Source organism: Lepidochelys kempii, chromosome 11 (assembly GCF_965140265.1).
Source record: "Lepidochelys kempii isolate rLepKem1 chromosome 11, rLepKem1.hap2, whole genome shotgun sequence".
NCBI lineage: Eukaryota > Metazoa > Chordata > Testudines > Cheloniidae > Lepidochelys > Lepidochelys kempii.
Genome location: NC_133266.1, coordinates 19,784,172 through 19,801,662, shown reverse-complemented (window position 1 = coordinate 19,801,662; position 17,491 = coordinate 19,784,172). Strand labels below are relative to the sequence as shown.

General features: G+C 41.3%; 1 protein-coding gene across 2 annotated transcripts in view; it reads right to left on the bottom strand.

Annotated features, from left to right (window-relative positions):
* Positions 1-17,491, bottom strand: part of THSD7B (thrombospondin type 1 domain containing 7B) — a 517,186-nt gene that overhangs the window by 28,662 nt on the left and 471,033 nt on the right. For both annotated transcript variants that reach the window (XM_073305365.1, XM_073305366.1), the window contains exons 18-20: positions 11,700-11,841; positions 10,340-10,455; positions 9,628-9,745 (exon numbers count right to left, since the gene is read on the bottom strand). In XM_073305365.1, coding sequence (XP_073161466.1) covers positions 9,628-9,745; positions 10,340-10,455; positions 11,700-11,841 — 376 coding nt within the window. The remainder of the gene's footprint in view (positions 1-9,627; positions 9,746-10,339; positions 10,456-11,699; positions 11,842-17,491) is intronic.

Below are 17,491 nucleotides of genomic sequence, written 5' to 3'. Positions count from 1 at the left end.
TCATTTCCTTACCAAAGAGAATATGTATTTGCTGGAGTTTTCCCTTAAGAAGTGTCTTTCCAATACCTTTGGTAGGCCTTTGGGTCAGGACCTCAGAGCACTATCCATTAGCTATAGTATTATAAATCTTTGTACCTCAGTTCTGCAGTAAGTATGAGGACTTTCAGCATATAAAACAAAGTCAGCCTACAGCGCTAAACAGCATCCATAACAGAAACTGCTGAAAGCTATAGCTGTGACAGGCAAATATAATTTATTTCTATGCCTTACTAGGCTTGGCCAAGGCAGGAAAGAGAGATACACTCCATTGATCATCAGTTATAAAAATCAATATGCTCCCCTTTTGCTGCTGTACACCACAGCCACACTCGAAGCAACACACATGCCACATACATTAAAAATATGATTTGGTGTAGCTGTGTATTGTTTCATAACATCAAACCTGAACAGAATCCAATAGGGCACTCCTACAGTCCATTAAAATATATCACAGCAGAATAATTTACTGTAAGAGATGGGCAGAATAAAAGTGTTAGCGATGTTATTGAGTTAAGTGACATTAAACCATAAATCCATCAACAGTAAACGTTGATCTCATCAACAGTATTTCTGTTTTTCCCTTTTACAGTAACTTATGTTTCCTGAGCAGGCACTTCACTAACTCTGAGCTAAGTCAGAGAAACAGATTCTTGTTTTGACTCTCAGATACTAAATAGGAGTGAGAGAGCAGTTCTAGCAGCAGTATATGTGGTTTATCTGCCATTGATTATTTTTGAGGAGTGTGCAACTTATTATTTGGCAAATGAGACTCAGGACAATGGCAACAATAGTTTCCTTTGTTTATTGTTATCCTTTGCTGTTTTAAGTCTAATTTATGGCTCAGTCCTGTTCCCACTAAAGTCAATGCAAAACTTCCATTATTTTCAAAGGAACAAGATCATCTTACACTGTAAGATGCTCGGAATAGGGACATGCCATTTTATTTGTCCGAAAAATGAAATGAACAATTATGAAGCTATATAATGATCATTATTATAATACAGGACAAAGTAACTAAAATTGAGACGCCTCAAATTACACTGCTGGAGGCATATACAGGCAGAATTAGATAAGCACAGCATCTGTATCACAGCTGACCTTCAGCAATATACCAATTTACATACGATAGGATGGTCTTAGTTTTTAATCAAGATCTCAGACTGAATTTCATTTTGATAAACCTTTGCCCAGCACATTTCTGTAACCACAGCCCTTTGAAGAGGTTCTTCAGTTCTCAGAGGGCAAAACAGGCTAATGTCTACCTGCCCCGATTTTCTGTAACTGGAGTGGGGCCAAGGACAGGAAAGAGGATGGCTGCAGTGGAGACTGTACTCCACAGGGGTCTCCTCTAGTGGAATTTTGTGCAGGACTGGGGCTTAAAAGTTGAGTTACTATATAATAATTCTACCCTGGATCTTTGCAAGCCTCCTCCTGGTATCCATGGGAGAGCTGCTGTGGTTCAAGGAGACTATACAGCCCAAGTTTTAGACCCAGCCCGGACAACATATTTATCAGTGTAATTTGGCCTACTCTTCAGAATTAGTTTGAGACTCCTGCTGTAAGCGGAACACTTTAACCAATGCATGCAGCATTCCTACTTTTAGGATCAGATTTAGCAGTTGCACAGAGCCCTGTTATAAAATTGAAGGATAAGCCCCTTATATGATCCTAAATCCCTGATGGCTGTAAATGTAAGGACAGCTATCATGGGTTCTCACTGGGGACTGCATCCAGGATCTCCAGTTCTAAAACCATGATCCTCTACAGCTTGAGCTAAAGAAGTAAAACAATGGTTACTTACCGTGCAGTAACTGTTGTTCTTCGAGAGGTGTTGTGCACATGTACATTCTACTATAGGTGTGTGCATGCCCAGAGCCATAATGAGTAGAGAAAAGTATATGCAGATGACCAAGTTGCCAACTTGCACATATCAGCAACTGGGACTTTCCTGAAGAATCCTGATGTAATGAACTGAGCTCTGGTGGAATAAGGAATTACTCTTGATGGAGGAGAGATATTAGCAAGGTCATACCAGAGCTTGATACAGTCAGGGACCCAATATGAGATTTGCTGAGATGACACTGATTGACCCTTAATTCTTGCTGTATAGATTACAAAGAGCCATTTTGTAGTCCCAAAGGATCTACTACAGTCGAAGAAAAGCCACAGCTGAATGAACATCCAAGGTATGAAGAGCTCCACAGCCTTAGATGAATCAGGTTTTAGGAAAGACAAGTGAAGATTAATTGTTTAATTTAGGTGGAAAGCTGACACTACTTTGGGCATAAACATAGGATGTGGCCTAAGGGCAACATTGTCCTTATTAAAAAAAACAGTAAAAGGAGGGTCAGCAAAAGCAGCTTCAAGCTCTGAAATCCTCCACCAGAAGTGCTTTCCACCAAAAGTACTGTCTGCCTTGCCAATAAAGAAAATGCAGTTGTGGTTCAAATTAAGTTCCTATTAGTTTGAAGAGAACTAGATTCAAATCCCATACAGGTACCAGATCAGACACAGAAGGGTAAACATTGACCAGGCCCTTTAAAAACTTAAGAAACAGGAGGATGAGAAAATATGGCAAAACTATCTACTGGCAGATGTAATGCAGAAATAGAAGTGAACTAATACTGCCTGGACCATGCCTGTGCAATGAGGATTAGTGATGTTTTGTTTTGTTTCAGCTTCCTGAGGACCCTCGGAATGAGAGGAATTGGAAAGAATGTATATAAAAGCTGACTGAACCAGGGAAGTAGAAAAGCACCTGTGATGTAACCCAGGCTGCAATCCGCCCTCGAGCAAATCTCATATTTGCTGTTGAGGTTTGTTGCAAACATATCTATTGTTGGGTACCCCTAATGGTGGAAAACCTGGAGGAGAACATCCGACCTAACTGACTAATCATGTTGGTCTATGAAAACCCTGCTGAGGGAATCTGCTGGAGTGCTCCTCACTTCTGGAAGATGGAAGGCCTTCAGGGACACTTTGTGACAAACACACAGATGCTACAGGAGACTAGCCTTCTGGCACAATTTAGATGACCTTGCCCCTCCCTGCTTGTTCATTTGTTTAGATGACCTTGCCCCTCCCTGTATTGTCCATGAGAACTTGAATCATCTGATTCTTGATGGTGGGCATAAATATTTTTCAGGTATGACATATGGCCCTAAACTCCAGTATGGTTATATGGGGGAAAATTTCCTGAGATGGCCAATATCTTGAGCCTGAAATTGACTGAGATGGACCCCCAGCCTTTTTGTAGATGTATCTCTAGCCAGAGCCACTGATGGTTCTGGGGACACAAACACAATTCCCTTGTGTACATTTACCAATCAGAGACTGAAGCACCCATGCAGGTACACAAATCCACATGTCCAGAGGATGCCTACAATGTTGATATACCAAATGAAGCCAAGCCTGCAGACAGCAGAAGTGAAGTCTGGCATGTAGTGTTACATACATGCACAAGGCCATGTGTCTGAGAAGCTGAATGCAGGCTCATATGATAATTGTTGGATAGCTTTCTGAAAGGAAGGTTATAGATTGGAACTGTTCCTGTGGAAGATAAGCTGTGGCTGTTCCAGTGTAGAAATCTGCTCCTATAAAAATTATGCCCTGAGTTGATTGTAACTGTGATTTGTCCAATTTTATTTTCAGGCCAAGAAGGAAGAACATCAGCCTGATTACTAGGACACTGTTCTGGACATGATTGCTTAATACTGCTTGAACTGGCCAATTGTCCACATATATTTGAATCCCAAAAACCTGCTGTCATGTACTTGGTGAAAACTCTTGGGGCTCAAAACAAGCCGAAAGGAAGCACTGTGTACTGGCAGTGGTTGGTGTCTACCACAAATTGATGGTACTTCCTGGGGGAAGGAGGTATTGCCATGTGGAAGTGACTTGAACTTGATTTTCTTGATGAATTTGTTCAGCTTTCTTACATCTATGATGGGGCAGAAGCCACCAGATTTCTTTGGGACCAGGAAGTACCGGTAATAAAATCCTTTCCTTCTGTGTTGATAAGGAACTTCCTCTATTGTTCCCAAGTCTAGAAGAGACCATAGCTCTTGAAATAACAAGAGCTTCTTGTGAGAAGAGTCCAGAAAAGCGATGGGGAAGGTGAGTTGGGAAAAGGGAGTGAGACGAACTGGATTACATATCCCTCCTTTTCTGTACTAAGTATCCATTTGCCTAGCCTGATGTTCTGCAAAGCACATTAAAAAAGGGACAGGTGTAATCAAAAGGCAGGAGATACATCGGTGTGCCATCCTCAATTGTACAGTCAAAATGACTTTGAGATATCACTTGTCTTGTGGGAAGGGCCCACCTCAGTGGAAGATGGCTGGTGACATTGAGAACTTCTTGATCTTCTCTTAGGCCTGGTCTACACTGGGGAGGGTGGGGAATCGATCTAAGATACGCAACTTCAGCTACGAGAATAGCGTACCTGAAGTAGACGTATCCTAGATCGACTTAGAATCACTTACTTCGCGTCCTTGCAGCGCGGGATCAACAGCTGCCACTCCACCGTCGACTGCTTCCTCCTCTCGCCGTGGTGGAGTTCTGGAGTCGACGGCAGAGCGATCAGGGATCGATTTATCGCATCTACACTAGACGCGATGAATCGATCCCCGATACATCGATTACTACCCGCCGATCCGGCGGGTAGTGTAGACGTGGCCTTAGGTTCTCTGATGGAACAATGGTCTCAAGTAGAGGTGTGATTTAAATAGTTTTCTTTTAGTAGCAGGAACATAGCTCTCAAGAAGCGAAGTGTTGCACAAGAGTCCTTCACATGTCATCTGTCCTGGCGGAGAACACTTAGAGCCTTCAAAGGGTAAATCATCAATTGTATTCTGCAGCTCTTTTGGAATGCTGGAAGCCTGGAGACAGGATGAACATCTCATGGACACAGCAGTGGTGACAGAATGTGAGTCAGTGTCAGTGGCATGTATTGCTGCCTGAAGAGATATATAAGGATAAGATGATCCTCAGAAACTAAAGCTAGAAACTGTTCCCTATATTCTTCAGCAACTTATCAGCAAACTTTGAGATGGCTGAATAATTAAGAAAATTATATTTAGGGAAAATTGATGATTCTCATTTGAAATATGGCAGTGGAATAAGCTTTACATCCCAGGGGTGGCCTTAGATTGAGACTGTCAGGACTGCTCATTAGTGATTGCGACCGCTAGGGAATCAGGAAGTGGGTGGATAAAGAAATGACCAAAGTCTTGTGGAGGGATTTGGTAACATCTATCCACCTTCTTCACCATAAGAGGTATAGAGGCTGGAGTCTACTGTAAAATCATCACTGGATCTAGAAGTGCTTTATTGATAGGAATGGCAACACTTCCTGAAACAGTAGTCTGTAAAATGTCCAGGAAAGCTTGCGAGTTCTCTTGCAAAATTTCTGCTTGGACTCCTAGAGAAGTAGCCATCCTTCTCATAAGGTCTTGAAAAAAGACTTAAAGTCCTTTGGGGGAGGAGATGTCGACTATGGGCTAACTCCTTCATCTGGTGGAGATGAAGATATTTGAGAAGCAACATTAAGTGACCCCTCCAATAATTCTCCCTCCTTCATGGGATCCAGTACAGGACATTGAAGAATGTTAGCAGGATTTCTGAGCAGATGAGTCCTGCACTACACAAGCAGGAGATTTCCTTCTAGAAAATGTGTGAGATGAAGGACTAGAGTCTCTCACAGGCATCCCATAGAGGAAATGGCATAGACAGAGCCATCCACAGCGGAGGACACCATGTTGGAGAGTTCCTGTAAGGAACTCAATGCACTTTAAGACAGGTGCCTGAAGACCTGAAAGAAGATCTGAAACACCTGGATGGAGAAATAGTTTCCTCCTTTTCAGAGTCTGAAGAGAAAACGGGAATGTCCTCAGAATAGGGGGATGCAATTGTCGTCAGGGTTCTAGGTGGTCCAGTCATTGGAGAGAGACAATGTTCAAAACCACACATCTGTTGTGGTGGTTGGAAGTTGATGGTACTGGTGGTACCAGTAAAACCTCAGACTGTGGCAATGGCGCCAGGTGTATCGTCAGTGCCAGCAGTGCAGACACGATCTCTGCGTGCACTGCCAGTGTCCGACTGATCACTGAGTATGCTGACGACTCAGGCTGTGACAGGATAGTCTCGGTGACCGTGGTGCTGGGCACATCGATGGAGGAAGCAGTAGAATCAGCTGTATCAAGGGGAGAATTAGGTAAGAAAAAACAAAGTAGTTCTTCTATGGATAAGAAGGCCTGTGGAGCTGGAGGCACTGGAGGTGAGTGTACTGAGCTGACAGTGCTGATGCAGACTGAATTGGCTGACGAGAGGCAGAAGGACCCGGCACTGGTAAAGGCACCAGTCTCAATGGCCCCAAGAGAGCCAGAGTCCATGGTGCCTCCTCAGATGGAGTGGGTGAGTGCTTAGGTTTTTGGGGCTTCGAACCAGTACCAGAGGACATAGAAGATTTACTTGGAGACCAAGTCTTAGCGTTTCTGCCAGGGTCAGGATGTCTAGAACACTTTGAGTCTGAGGGATAAGATGACTTTTTTCACCCAGCTTGTGCTTCAAGTGAGAAGCAGCTGGAGGGGCACTTCAGAATGAATCATAGTTCTCTGTATCTCAGTCAGGGCCTGGTTCAGATGCAGGTCACATTGCCTCCATCATGAGGTGAATCTTCAGGCAACTGTCCCTCTGCTATTTAGTCCTGGTGAGGAAGGAGGTACAAATGGAACATCTGTCCCTCACATATCCCTCACTTAAACAACTGATGTGCTGTCTGTGACAATGAAAACAGTCCTGCACGTAGCACATTGTTTAAACCCCAGGGATTTTTTCATAATAAATCTCTCAGGGAAACTGCTAAACTACAGCTGCCTAAGTAAACTATTAAACATCAACTAAGTATATTCAGAAATGCTGTCTAACCTGGCTCACCAAAGCAAAGCTACAGGGAGCTCAAATCATCATTCTGGGTAGTGAGAAGGAACTGAGAAGGAGCTGGTGGACACGTCCCATTTATGCCCTCACACAAGAGCATGAGAGCAGAGATGTGTGCACTGGCTAGTGGCATTCCTGGCAAAAATCTCCGACAAGCGCACAGGGCGAACACACACCTGCAGAGGAATGTACATATGCACAGCCACTTGAAGGAGAACTTCTCTGTCTGGTAGCTATAGTAAACTTGTATCCTCTTGAATTAAAATGGGACTCATAACATATACTGAGATATATTGAATTCAGTTATACAAACTTGACAGTATGGCTCAACTAACCTTAACGAGACTTGGAATGTACAATATCTTACGCATGTAAGATATACTTGGTATATATACATACTGGGTCAGACCAATGGTCCAGTTTCCAATCTTTTGACAGTGGACAGTGCCAGATGCTTCAGAGTGAATGAACAGAAGAGGGCAATTTATCAAGTGATCATCCCCTGTCATCCAGTTCCAGCTTCTGGCAGACAGACATTTAGGGACACCCAGATCATGGGGTTGCATTCCTGGCCATCTTGGCTAATAGCCCTAGATGGACCAATCTACCATGAATATATCTAATTCTTTTTTTAATCCAGTTATACTTTTGGCCTTCACAACATCCCCTGGCAACAAATTCCACAGAATGACTATGCATTATGTGAAGTACTAACTTATGTTTGTTTTAAACATACAGCCTGCCTATTAATTTCATTGGGTGATCTCTGGTTCTTGCATTAGATGAAGAGGTAAACAACACTTCCCTATTTGCTTTCTCCTCAACATTCATGATTTTATAGCCCTCCTTAGTCACTTCTTTTCCAAGCTGAAAAGTCCTAGCCTTTTAATCTCTTCTCATATGGTAGCTGTTCCATACCTCTAATAATTTTTGTTGTCTTTCTTTAGTTGATCTAATAACATGAGAATTAAGTCTCAAAAAAGTTTTTTTTTTAAATACAGCTTGGAATTAATATTCTTAGCATGTTGGTTGTTAAATAATATATATGAATTGTTCATTTGTGTTACAGGAGTACTATTTTACTGAACTGATGAAAACTCAATAGACAAAGAACATGATTAATCCAAATATTAATCTTTGATCATTTCTATTACATGCTTTGATCTCTGCAATCCAGCTAAAAAAAAACCCTCCACAGAAGCTATCAATCTGTTTTGTCTTTGCCCTCACATAAATTGGACTATGGACAATTAGAAATTAACGCATACCAGAAGCTTTGAAAATTATGTTGCAGATCTATTTTAAATAAAACCTACAGTACTTCTCTTCAACTGACCTCTCCAAGGATTTGAAAAACTATGCAAGACTAGATAAGGCCCTAATCCTGTAACTTGTTTTGTGTGGGTGGACACCTATACCTGAAGTAACTGGGGCTCTACACAGATACAGGGACCTGTGCTCACATACTAAGCTACAGAACTGGGGTCTAAGGAAGTATCATAGAATCCTAGAATATTAGAGTTGGAAGAGACCTCAGGAGGTCATCTAGTCCAATCCCCTGCTCAAAGCAGGACCAACACCAACGAAATCATCCCAGCCAAGGCTTTGTTAAGCTGGGCCTTAAAAGCCTCTAAGGATGGAGATTCCACCACCTCCCTAGGTAATCCATTCCAGTGCTTCACCACCCTTCTAGTGAAATAGTGTTTCCTAATATCCAACCTAGACCTCCCCCACTGCAACGTGAGACCATTGCTTCTTGTTCTTCCATCTGCCACCACTGAACAGCTGAGCTCCATCTTTTTTGGAACCCTGCTTCAGGTAATTGAAGGCTGCTATCAAATCCCCCCTCACTCTTCTCTTCTGCAGACTAAATAACCCCAGTTCCCACGGTCTCTTCTCGTAAGTCATGTGCCCCAGCCACCTAATCATTTTCATTGCCCTCCGCTGGACTCTCCCCAATTTATCCACATCCCTTTTGTCATGGGGGGACCAAAGCTGGATGCAATACTCACCAGTGTCAAACAGTGAAGTACTATTTACATTTTTTTTTAATTCTTAAGATGATAAATAATTATTTTAATCATAGTAAGGTTAGCTGTGCTGAAATTTTGAATCCTGAAATATACAATAAAGCACAAGAGAGGAACTACATTAAAAAGATATCCTGAAAACTCTCACCAGCTTTCCTTTTCCACAACATAAATCCTACCAATAACTCTATGTAAAAGTTTATTTTCAACTATGACTGAATTTTCAGATTTTGGAATGAATTAGTTAGATGATCCTTTGTATACAAGTATGTTTTCTAAATTGCATTTTTCATGGGTGGGTAATTCAAAAACAGTCGGATGGATTTTAACCAAATGTAACAAAACAAAGAAAAGTCCTTACATCTATTAAAAAACCTGAAAAAATGTCAGCAGATCTCATTTTCTAATGATTTACTAGATGTTTAAGTGATTATCATGCTTTTAAAAGTGGCACAGAAATTTATGTTGCTCTTTATTATTATTTATATTACTGTCTTTACATGTCCTATGGATTGCATTAACATCTGCAGGATTGGGGATGTATTTGTGTTCTTTACCAAACATAAATATTCCAAGGATTGCAGATAAAATGTGACAATAGTCTTAGAAACAAACTTACCTCCAATGCCGCAAGTGTTTGAACATTCTGACCAGGTTGACCATTTGGAAAGCTGACAGTTCACAGCACATTCCACAAGGCAATGAATGCTCAATTTTTCAGGTTTTTCCAAGTTTAACTGTATATATATATATAAAAAAACAACCTAAAATGTCACTTTGTTATTGCTGGTCATAAAATTAGAAAACTGAAAATTCATAGTGACTAAAGTGATACTCCCAAGGTCACCATTTACAGGGAGATTTTTCAGCAGTAATAATAGCTTTCATTTTTATGACATTTTACATCTCAAAGGCTCCCCAGACCCTTGCAAACTTTGGGCCCCATTCTGCAAATCATTATTCACATGACTTCAAAAGGACATAATCCTTTACTCATTGACTGCTTGTAAATAGGGTCTGTAGGACTGAGTTCTACACACATACAGACATTACTCCATCATTGAAATCCTCCTTTAGGGTAGAAAGAAGAAGCTAGATGACTAATCAGTGCACATTATTATTCTGGTACTCTTGTTATATTTTGGTTCCTGAAAACTTCTGACCCTAGCTAAATCCAATATTGATCATAGCAACTTATCTATGCCAGGTGAATGGTAACTTCAAAGCTCCAGGTGACAGCTTGGTGTAGAGGTTAGAGTACCGTAATTTCCAAAAGAACTGAGTTGTATGTTAGACTTTAAGACTTTCTTTAGTGTATTTATAAACTTCACCTGCTCACAGTAGTTCATATTCACTGATTTTCCATCACTGCGCATACAGCTCAAAAGACGTCTCCGAATCCCTTGTCCACAGGTTGCATTTTCACTTAGCTGACATGTACTCCAATCTAAAGATATAGTGTAATTGCATTTAGTACAGCAAACCATCATTGTACTTCATTTTTATCTTGAATTACAAAGTGAGTTAGTTATCTTCATTTAACTGTGGGACTTTAGAAGGTGAAGAACAAGGCAGATAAAAGGAAGTTATTCTTAAAGAAAATAAGCAAGTCTGAATTGGGAAATTCACTATCATCTCTCTAATGTCCCTTAAAAAAAAGCAACACATCAGAGTATGTCAAAAACTGTTTAATACTGATTCAGTGTATCGTTTGAAAACAGTTGGCACATGCAGAAGGCCACCTCTTGCTTTTTTTAGCTGTCTTCAACTGTGTGTTAAGCTCCTACAGTCAGTCTTGATTGTCATTGCATCCTTCCAAAATTTTGTGAAAAAGGAAGTCACACAAAAGTGAGCTTTTAAAAAAATAAGGATGAAAGAAAAAAATAATGTTACACCCTTGAAAATCATGAACAATCCGAAGTGTGGTCCTGCTCTGTAAAGTGACCCTCCGAAAAAGGATATTATGAGGTTTCATGTCTGTCGCTCAATGGCTTCCAGTTCAAATGCATTTCGATGATATGAAGAAATGTCACCATTTCTAACTGGTAAACCTACAAACTTAGTCTAGGATCTGAAAGTTAAGATGGGTACTGTCCACATGTATCGGCACTAGCTGAATTGGCTAAAGAGAGGAAAACATTTGTCTGCAATTTTGTTTCCAAAACAGCTATAATCAGTTGTAATTAAGATTCTGAACAACAAATTTGACTCTCAAGTACACCTGTATCACCTATATTGTCTTCAAAGTATACTCTTGGTGTCATCTGGGTCTGACTGACTTCAATAATACTGACAATGCACAAAAAAGAATAGACTCCATTTCATTCTTGCTTATTTATGATGTTTTTGCAGTGATAATACAAGTAATAAAATCTTATCTTATCCGAATATGCACAGCTTTATACATGCGCTTAGCTCTAATGAATTCAGTGGAACTACTAACACATTTAAAGTTAAGCACCTGCAGGATTGGGATGTTAATCACTGCAGTAAAGAGACATAACTAAATACAAACAAAGAGCAGGTCTGCTAAGTAATAAGGTGTTTTTATACATAATTATTTTTAAAAGTAGAACTGCACTTTAATATTATACTTTAAAATTATCATGTCACATTCTTAACTTTGTAGCAAAGAGTATACTGAGAAATATGACACCTTGCATTTTTCTTGTGAATTACTGTTCCGCTTACCTGTTAGATTGTACTGATATTGAAAGCAATTTTGATTGAGGACACAAGGTTGCATTTGTGAATCTTTAGGACAAGTCTTGGTATTTAAAGGAGATCTTAACACATGTCGAGTCTGTGTTTGCATAATATTGGGGTCACATACCTAGATAAAACATTGAATAGGACAAAAGATCTTAGTAAATATTATAGATATGTATCAGCTGTAGCTGTTACATATATTTGCTATTCTGGCATCAGACCCCATTACTTTTACCTTTGTGTTGTTTAAGACATTTTAAAAGTCTTCAATGCTGGACCTGTTTTGAAGGCAGGATCAACAGTTAACAAATTCTGAACCCAGTTCTCCTAAGCCTTGGCATCTACTGTGCTCCTCTGTGAGATTATTGAAATATATATAACTTTTCTAAATATCAATCCCATCTCTTCATATCAGTCCAATCAGGGTAATGGGTTAAGGCAGATGGCCAAGAAATAATTTTAGTAGTTTTCTGCTTCACCCCCATGAGATCCCCAAGCAGAATTCTGTAGCAATAAACACAAAGAAAAATGAGTTACTACAATAATTTTTGTTTCCCTAGTTGTTATAGCTGAGCTAAAATGTGCCTTGCATCTGAGAGAGATGGAAGAGATGTCTGTCTGAGACACAGGACTTCACTGAGTGACACTTGCATCATATGATTAATGCTTAAACACTCCTTTCTCGTGACTCTCAAAAAATCATTAACCATCTGCCAGTCACGTTATTTGTAACTTAAAGACCCCCACTTAAACAGATAGCATCATCTGATAGGAATCTTTAATACCAGGACTGTATGAAACATTATCAAGGAATATAGGATGGCTGTTACCAAGTTGCAAGTTAGAAAGATTGTAAAGATTTAAAGCATATATTTTCTGCTAGAAAGGAAGAGAAGAAATTACAGCAGAGCATTCATTTATTTTATATTACTTTCAGCACATACTGTGTTTGACATTGTAGACAACATAGGGCCACATTTTCAAAAGCATGTGCTATATTATGTAGGTATCTGTGTGCACATGCAAATTTAAATGCAAATCTGTGTATCTGTGCATACAAACCAGTCCTGGCATCTGCAAATTTCAGTTTCACTGTACACGTCGGGTGCACCCAGAATTGTGTGTACAGTTAGCCTCCATGTTTTTGAAAAAATGGCAGCCAGAGAGATGTTTTCTTTTGCCTGTGCATCTGTTAACTTTTCTTTGTGGGCCAACTGAATGTCAATCAGGTGGGGGAAAAGTCTGGTCCCTCTTAGGTCAACAGTGTAAATACACTGAGCGTATTTAGTGCCTCCCCAAATATCAGCCAAATTGTCACAAACTCCCCCAACCCAGTACAGCTGCTTGAGCTCTTGTGTGATGCTACCCAGAAGGAACAATCTTAGTGGTCTAGTTTCAATGACTAAAGAGCCTGCGAGATTTGCAGAGGCTAATTAGGGTTGCACAGAGTTAGAGTTGTAAGTGTCCTCGCCTATAATACATTCTTATGAGTGGTTACTCATAGTTACTCTAGTAGTTACTCTAAAGACAATGGGATTATTTAAACAAGTAAGAATTACGCACAGGAAGAATGAGTGCAGGATTGGGCCATAAAACATACCCTATGAACAGAAGCTTTGCCATTGTCAATTAGAGCAGGACTGGACACACAGAAACAGGAGAACCAATAAAGCATGCTACTAAATGTTGGGGTACCACTGAAAGCACCAAACATCAAGTCCCCAAAACACAAACACCTCAAAATTTTTAAGAGAAAACACACACTGACAAGATTTGGCAAGATACAAATGTAAGGCTTTGGACTCTGAGTAATAAAAATTCGCCGACAAACCTATGTTTGCAAAAGATAAAGAAATGTTGAAGGATTATAGCATGCTTTGCCCCAATAATCATAGAGCGCTCTGCAACCCTCCACCCTACCCCTAACAGACTAAGGGGTAACATATACTGACTTATAACATAAATATAAAATGAAGGATTGCTAAATGGTAAAGTTAAGAGCTTGGTTAGTTATATTTTAATGATTTATAATTATGGACAGGGAATGAGTATAGATAAGGTAACACTACGACCAAGCTTTTGCTGGCATAAGTGTGGTTTTGCCACTTCTTTGACATAGAATCACTGGCTGGTCTGCTTAAAATTAGGTTACTGCTGAGAGAACAACAGTAGTAGGTTGTGCCGGAAGTTTTGAGGTGAAAACACACAGACCTATAACAACAAGAAACCTTTTACTGGGAAAACTCATGACAAAACCTACATAAACAACAACAAAACTGCAGAAATTATGTAAACCAAAGTTTTGCATACCTAATGTACAGGTTCCATAAAACCCAAAGGGGTCACATGCTAAAAACTGATTGGATAAAGATTAAGTAGTCTGAAATGTGGAAATGTATAAAAATCCAAGTGAACAAGGCCCAAACTGGAGAACACTGGACCAGAAACTGAAAGGTGGAACTGAAAGACCATGACATAGATCAGAAGAGGCAACGATCAACATGGAAGTTGAAAGGACTTCCCGCTGCCCCAGAATGTGGTAACTTGGGCCCTACCAATTCCACCTTGTCTGTTATTATTATCAGACAGAAACATGTGTCCAGACATTATAAGTGACAATAATTCTGTTTGAAACTGATTAAGCCTAAATTGGGTGGATTTATGACTCAGTTTCCCCACTTTAACCACCAACATAAATACCTGCTGAAAGCCTGTATTAAATGTATACAGTGGAAGCAGTTGAAAAATTGTTCATGAGTATACTTAATTCACGATAATATGTCGTTAGTTCTAAAGACTGCTCAAAAGAAGAACAATAAAGATACCAAGGAAACTCTGGACAGCAAGATGTAAGAAATCTTCTATTTTCACAAATGCTTGGAAATTTCAAATACCATTCTTCAATAAGTCATGCTGATATCAGTTTAAAAACCACAGCCTTATTGCTTTGCAGCTGCCTGTGAATACTGAACTGAATGTGGGAGAAAATATGAGTAATGCCCTTATTATGAATATTAAAAAGCAATGTCATTGCATTGCAGCACAAAATCTCACCTCAGTTAGACTGCTGTAAATCTAAAACATCTTCCCTGACATCAGTGGAGCTCCTCCCAATTTATACCAGTCTAAGTGAGAGCAGAGTCTGTCCCTATCTTGGAAAACAGCCAATGATGGCTCAGCTGAATGCGCTTGCCCAGTGTTCAGGGAATACTGTTATGTTCTGATAGTTATTATCACCTTGTCAAATAATTTTACATGGTAGTCTTATTGAAATGTACATTGTTATTCAGGAAACAGTCATCTACTCATCTAAAATAAGCAATTATTCTTAATTATCTGAAAACTAATCCCGTGATAAGTGTCTACCAGTAGTTTATTACCTTTCTTGCAATGAATGTGGTTGTTTGTTCTCACAGGAAAGAATAACTTAAATGATTTGCCAATAAAAATCAAAGAAGGTATTTCAGCAGACACTCCTAGTTAGTGTTCTTCTGCATAACTTTACTTTACAAAAATCAATAATTGTGCTCAAAGAAGCAGATATGTGCTGGCTCTGAAATACCTGCTTCTGTTTCCTTCAACAGGATAATATGCAGGCAGAAAATATGTACTCTTCGCAGGGATATAGCATCGTCCAGTTGTGCATGATTATAGGAGATTAACATAACTCAGCACAGCACATTGTATACTGTGGCAAAATACCTTGTTCGCCTCAGTAGGCTAAGTCCTTTTTAGCCTTGGAGACTCACGTTTGGGGTAAGGCGAATCCTTATAGGTGGCACAGGGTCCTGCTACTCCTCTCCTCAGTCAGTCCCTTGTGCTTGTTTTCCTTCCCTTCTGGGGAGCGAGTGCAGCCTCCCTACTGGGAAGGTCTGGTGTCTTGCTTCAAACAGCCCTACTGGCAGCTTCCCTGCTCCTCTCCCTCCCTCACTGTCTCCCTCCTACCACCCAGGGGAGGGCTTAAAAAGGTCCCAAGTAGTTGGAGTCAGCTGAACCTAATTGGTTCCCTAGCAACCCCTTTTCCAGCTGAACCCTATTGCCCCCTGGTTCTCTCTCCTCAGTGGATAGGGAGGAGCCTTTTAATCCCCTGGGATTTTTGAAAATGTGCACCCCTCTTTTGTAGCTGTTTGTCCTGGTTTACCACATATCCCATCCCCTCCCCCCCCCGCTCAACACTACGGGGTTGGGCTACTTGGGTCGGAAAACAGTGCACTCTCGACAGGCCATCTGCATTGCCATGTTGGATTCCAGACCTGAAGTGGAAGGGTTGAAGTGACAGGAACCATCTCGTCACTCTGGCATTTTTGTCTTTATTTTGGTGCATCCACTGCAAAGGGGCATGGTCCGTGTCGAGGGTAAACCTCCGTCCCAGTAGATAGTAGCGGAGGCTTTCTATGGCCCATTTTACCGCCAGGCATTCTTTTTCGACAATGACGTATTTCTGTTCCCTAGGCAGGAGCTTCCTACTGAGGAAGAGGATGGGGTGTTCATCATCCCCAACCATTTGTGGAAGTACCGCCCCCAACCCTACATCAGAGGCGTCGGTTTGTAGGATAAACTCCTTCCCCCAGTCTGGGGCCATGAGTATGGGGTCAGTGCAGAGGGCCGTCCATAATCTGAAAAAGCATCTTCAGCCGTGGTCGTCCATCTTACTATGTCTGGGCCCCGAGCTTTCATTAGGTCCATTAATGGGCATGCCCTGGTGGCAAAGTGGGGAATGAACCGTCTATAGTACCCCACTAGTCCCAGGAATGTCCTGACATGTTTTTTTCAGAGTGGTCGGAGCCACTTCTGTATAGCTTCTAACTTGTTGAGTTGGGGCCTCCCCACGAGCCTCCCCACTATATACCCGAGGTATTTGGCTTCAGCTAGCCCGAGCGAACACTTGGAGGGGTTTGCCATCAGCCCGCCTTCCTCAGGGTATCCAGCACTGCCTCCACCTTCTCCAAGTGTGTCTCCCAGTTGGGGCTATATATGATAACGTCGTCGAGATAGGCTGCCGTGTACTTCCCATGTGGTCGCAACAGTTTGTCCATGAGCCTTTGGAAAGTAGTGGGCACCCCATGCAACCCAAAGGGGAGGACGGTGTACTGATATAGTCCCTCTGGAGTTGCAAAGACCATCTTCTCTTTGTCGGCCTTGGCCAGGGGGATCCGGCAATAGCCCTTGGTCAGGTCATGGGTAGACATAAACCATACTTTTCCCAATCTGTCAATTAGCTCATCTACCCGGGGTATAGGGTACGCATCAAACGCATCATTCAGATTTCGGAAGTTGTTGCAGAACCTCACGCTGCCATCCAGCTTAGGCACTAAAACCATTGGGCTTGACCATTGGCTATGAGATTTTTCAATGACTCCTAAGGCCAGCATTTTCCTGACCTCTGTCCTGATCTCCTCTCTTTTGGCATCCGGGATCCAGTATGGCTTGACATTCACCTTCACTCCAGGCTCTGTGAGGATGTGATGGTGAACCTCAGTAGTCCTGGCTGGCTTTTCTGAGAACACATCCTGGTTGCGTTTAATCAGGCGGACCACTTCAGATCGTTGCTCCGGAGTCAACTCCAGGGATATTCCCACTTGGTCGGGCTGGTCGCTTTTAGGGGATGGTGCCCCTAGTGCAACCACATGCGCTTCTCTATCCTGCCATGGTTTCAGCAGGTTTATATGGTAGATCTCCTCCAGCTTCCGGCAACCTTATAGTCAAGTTCTCCTATGACTTCTATTATCTCATATGGCCCCGCCACCTGGCCAGGAGCTTGCTCTCTGCCGTGG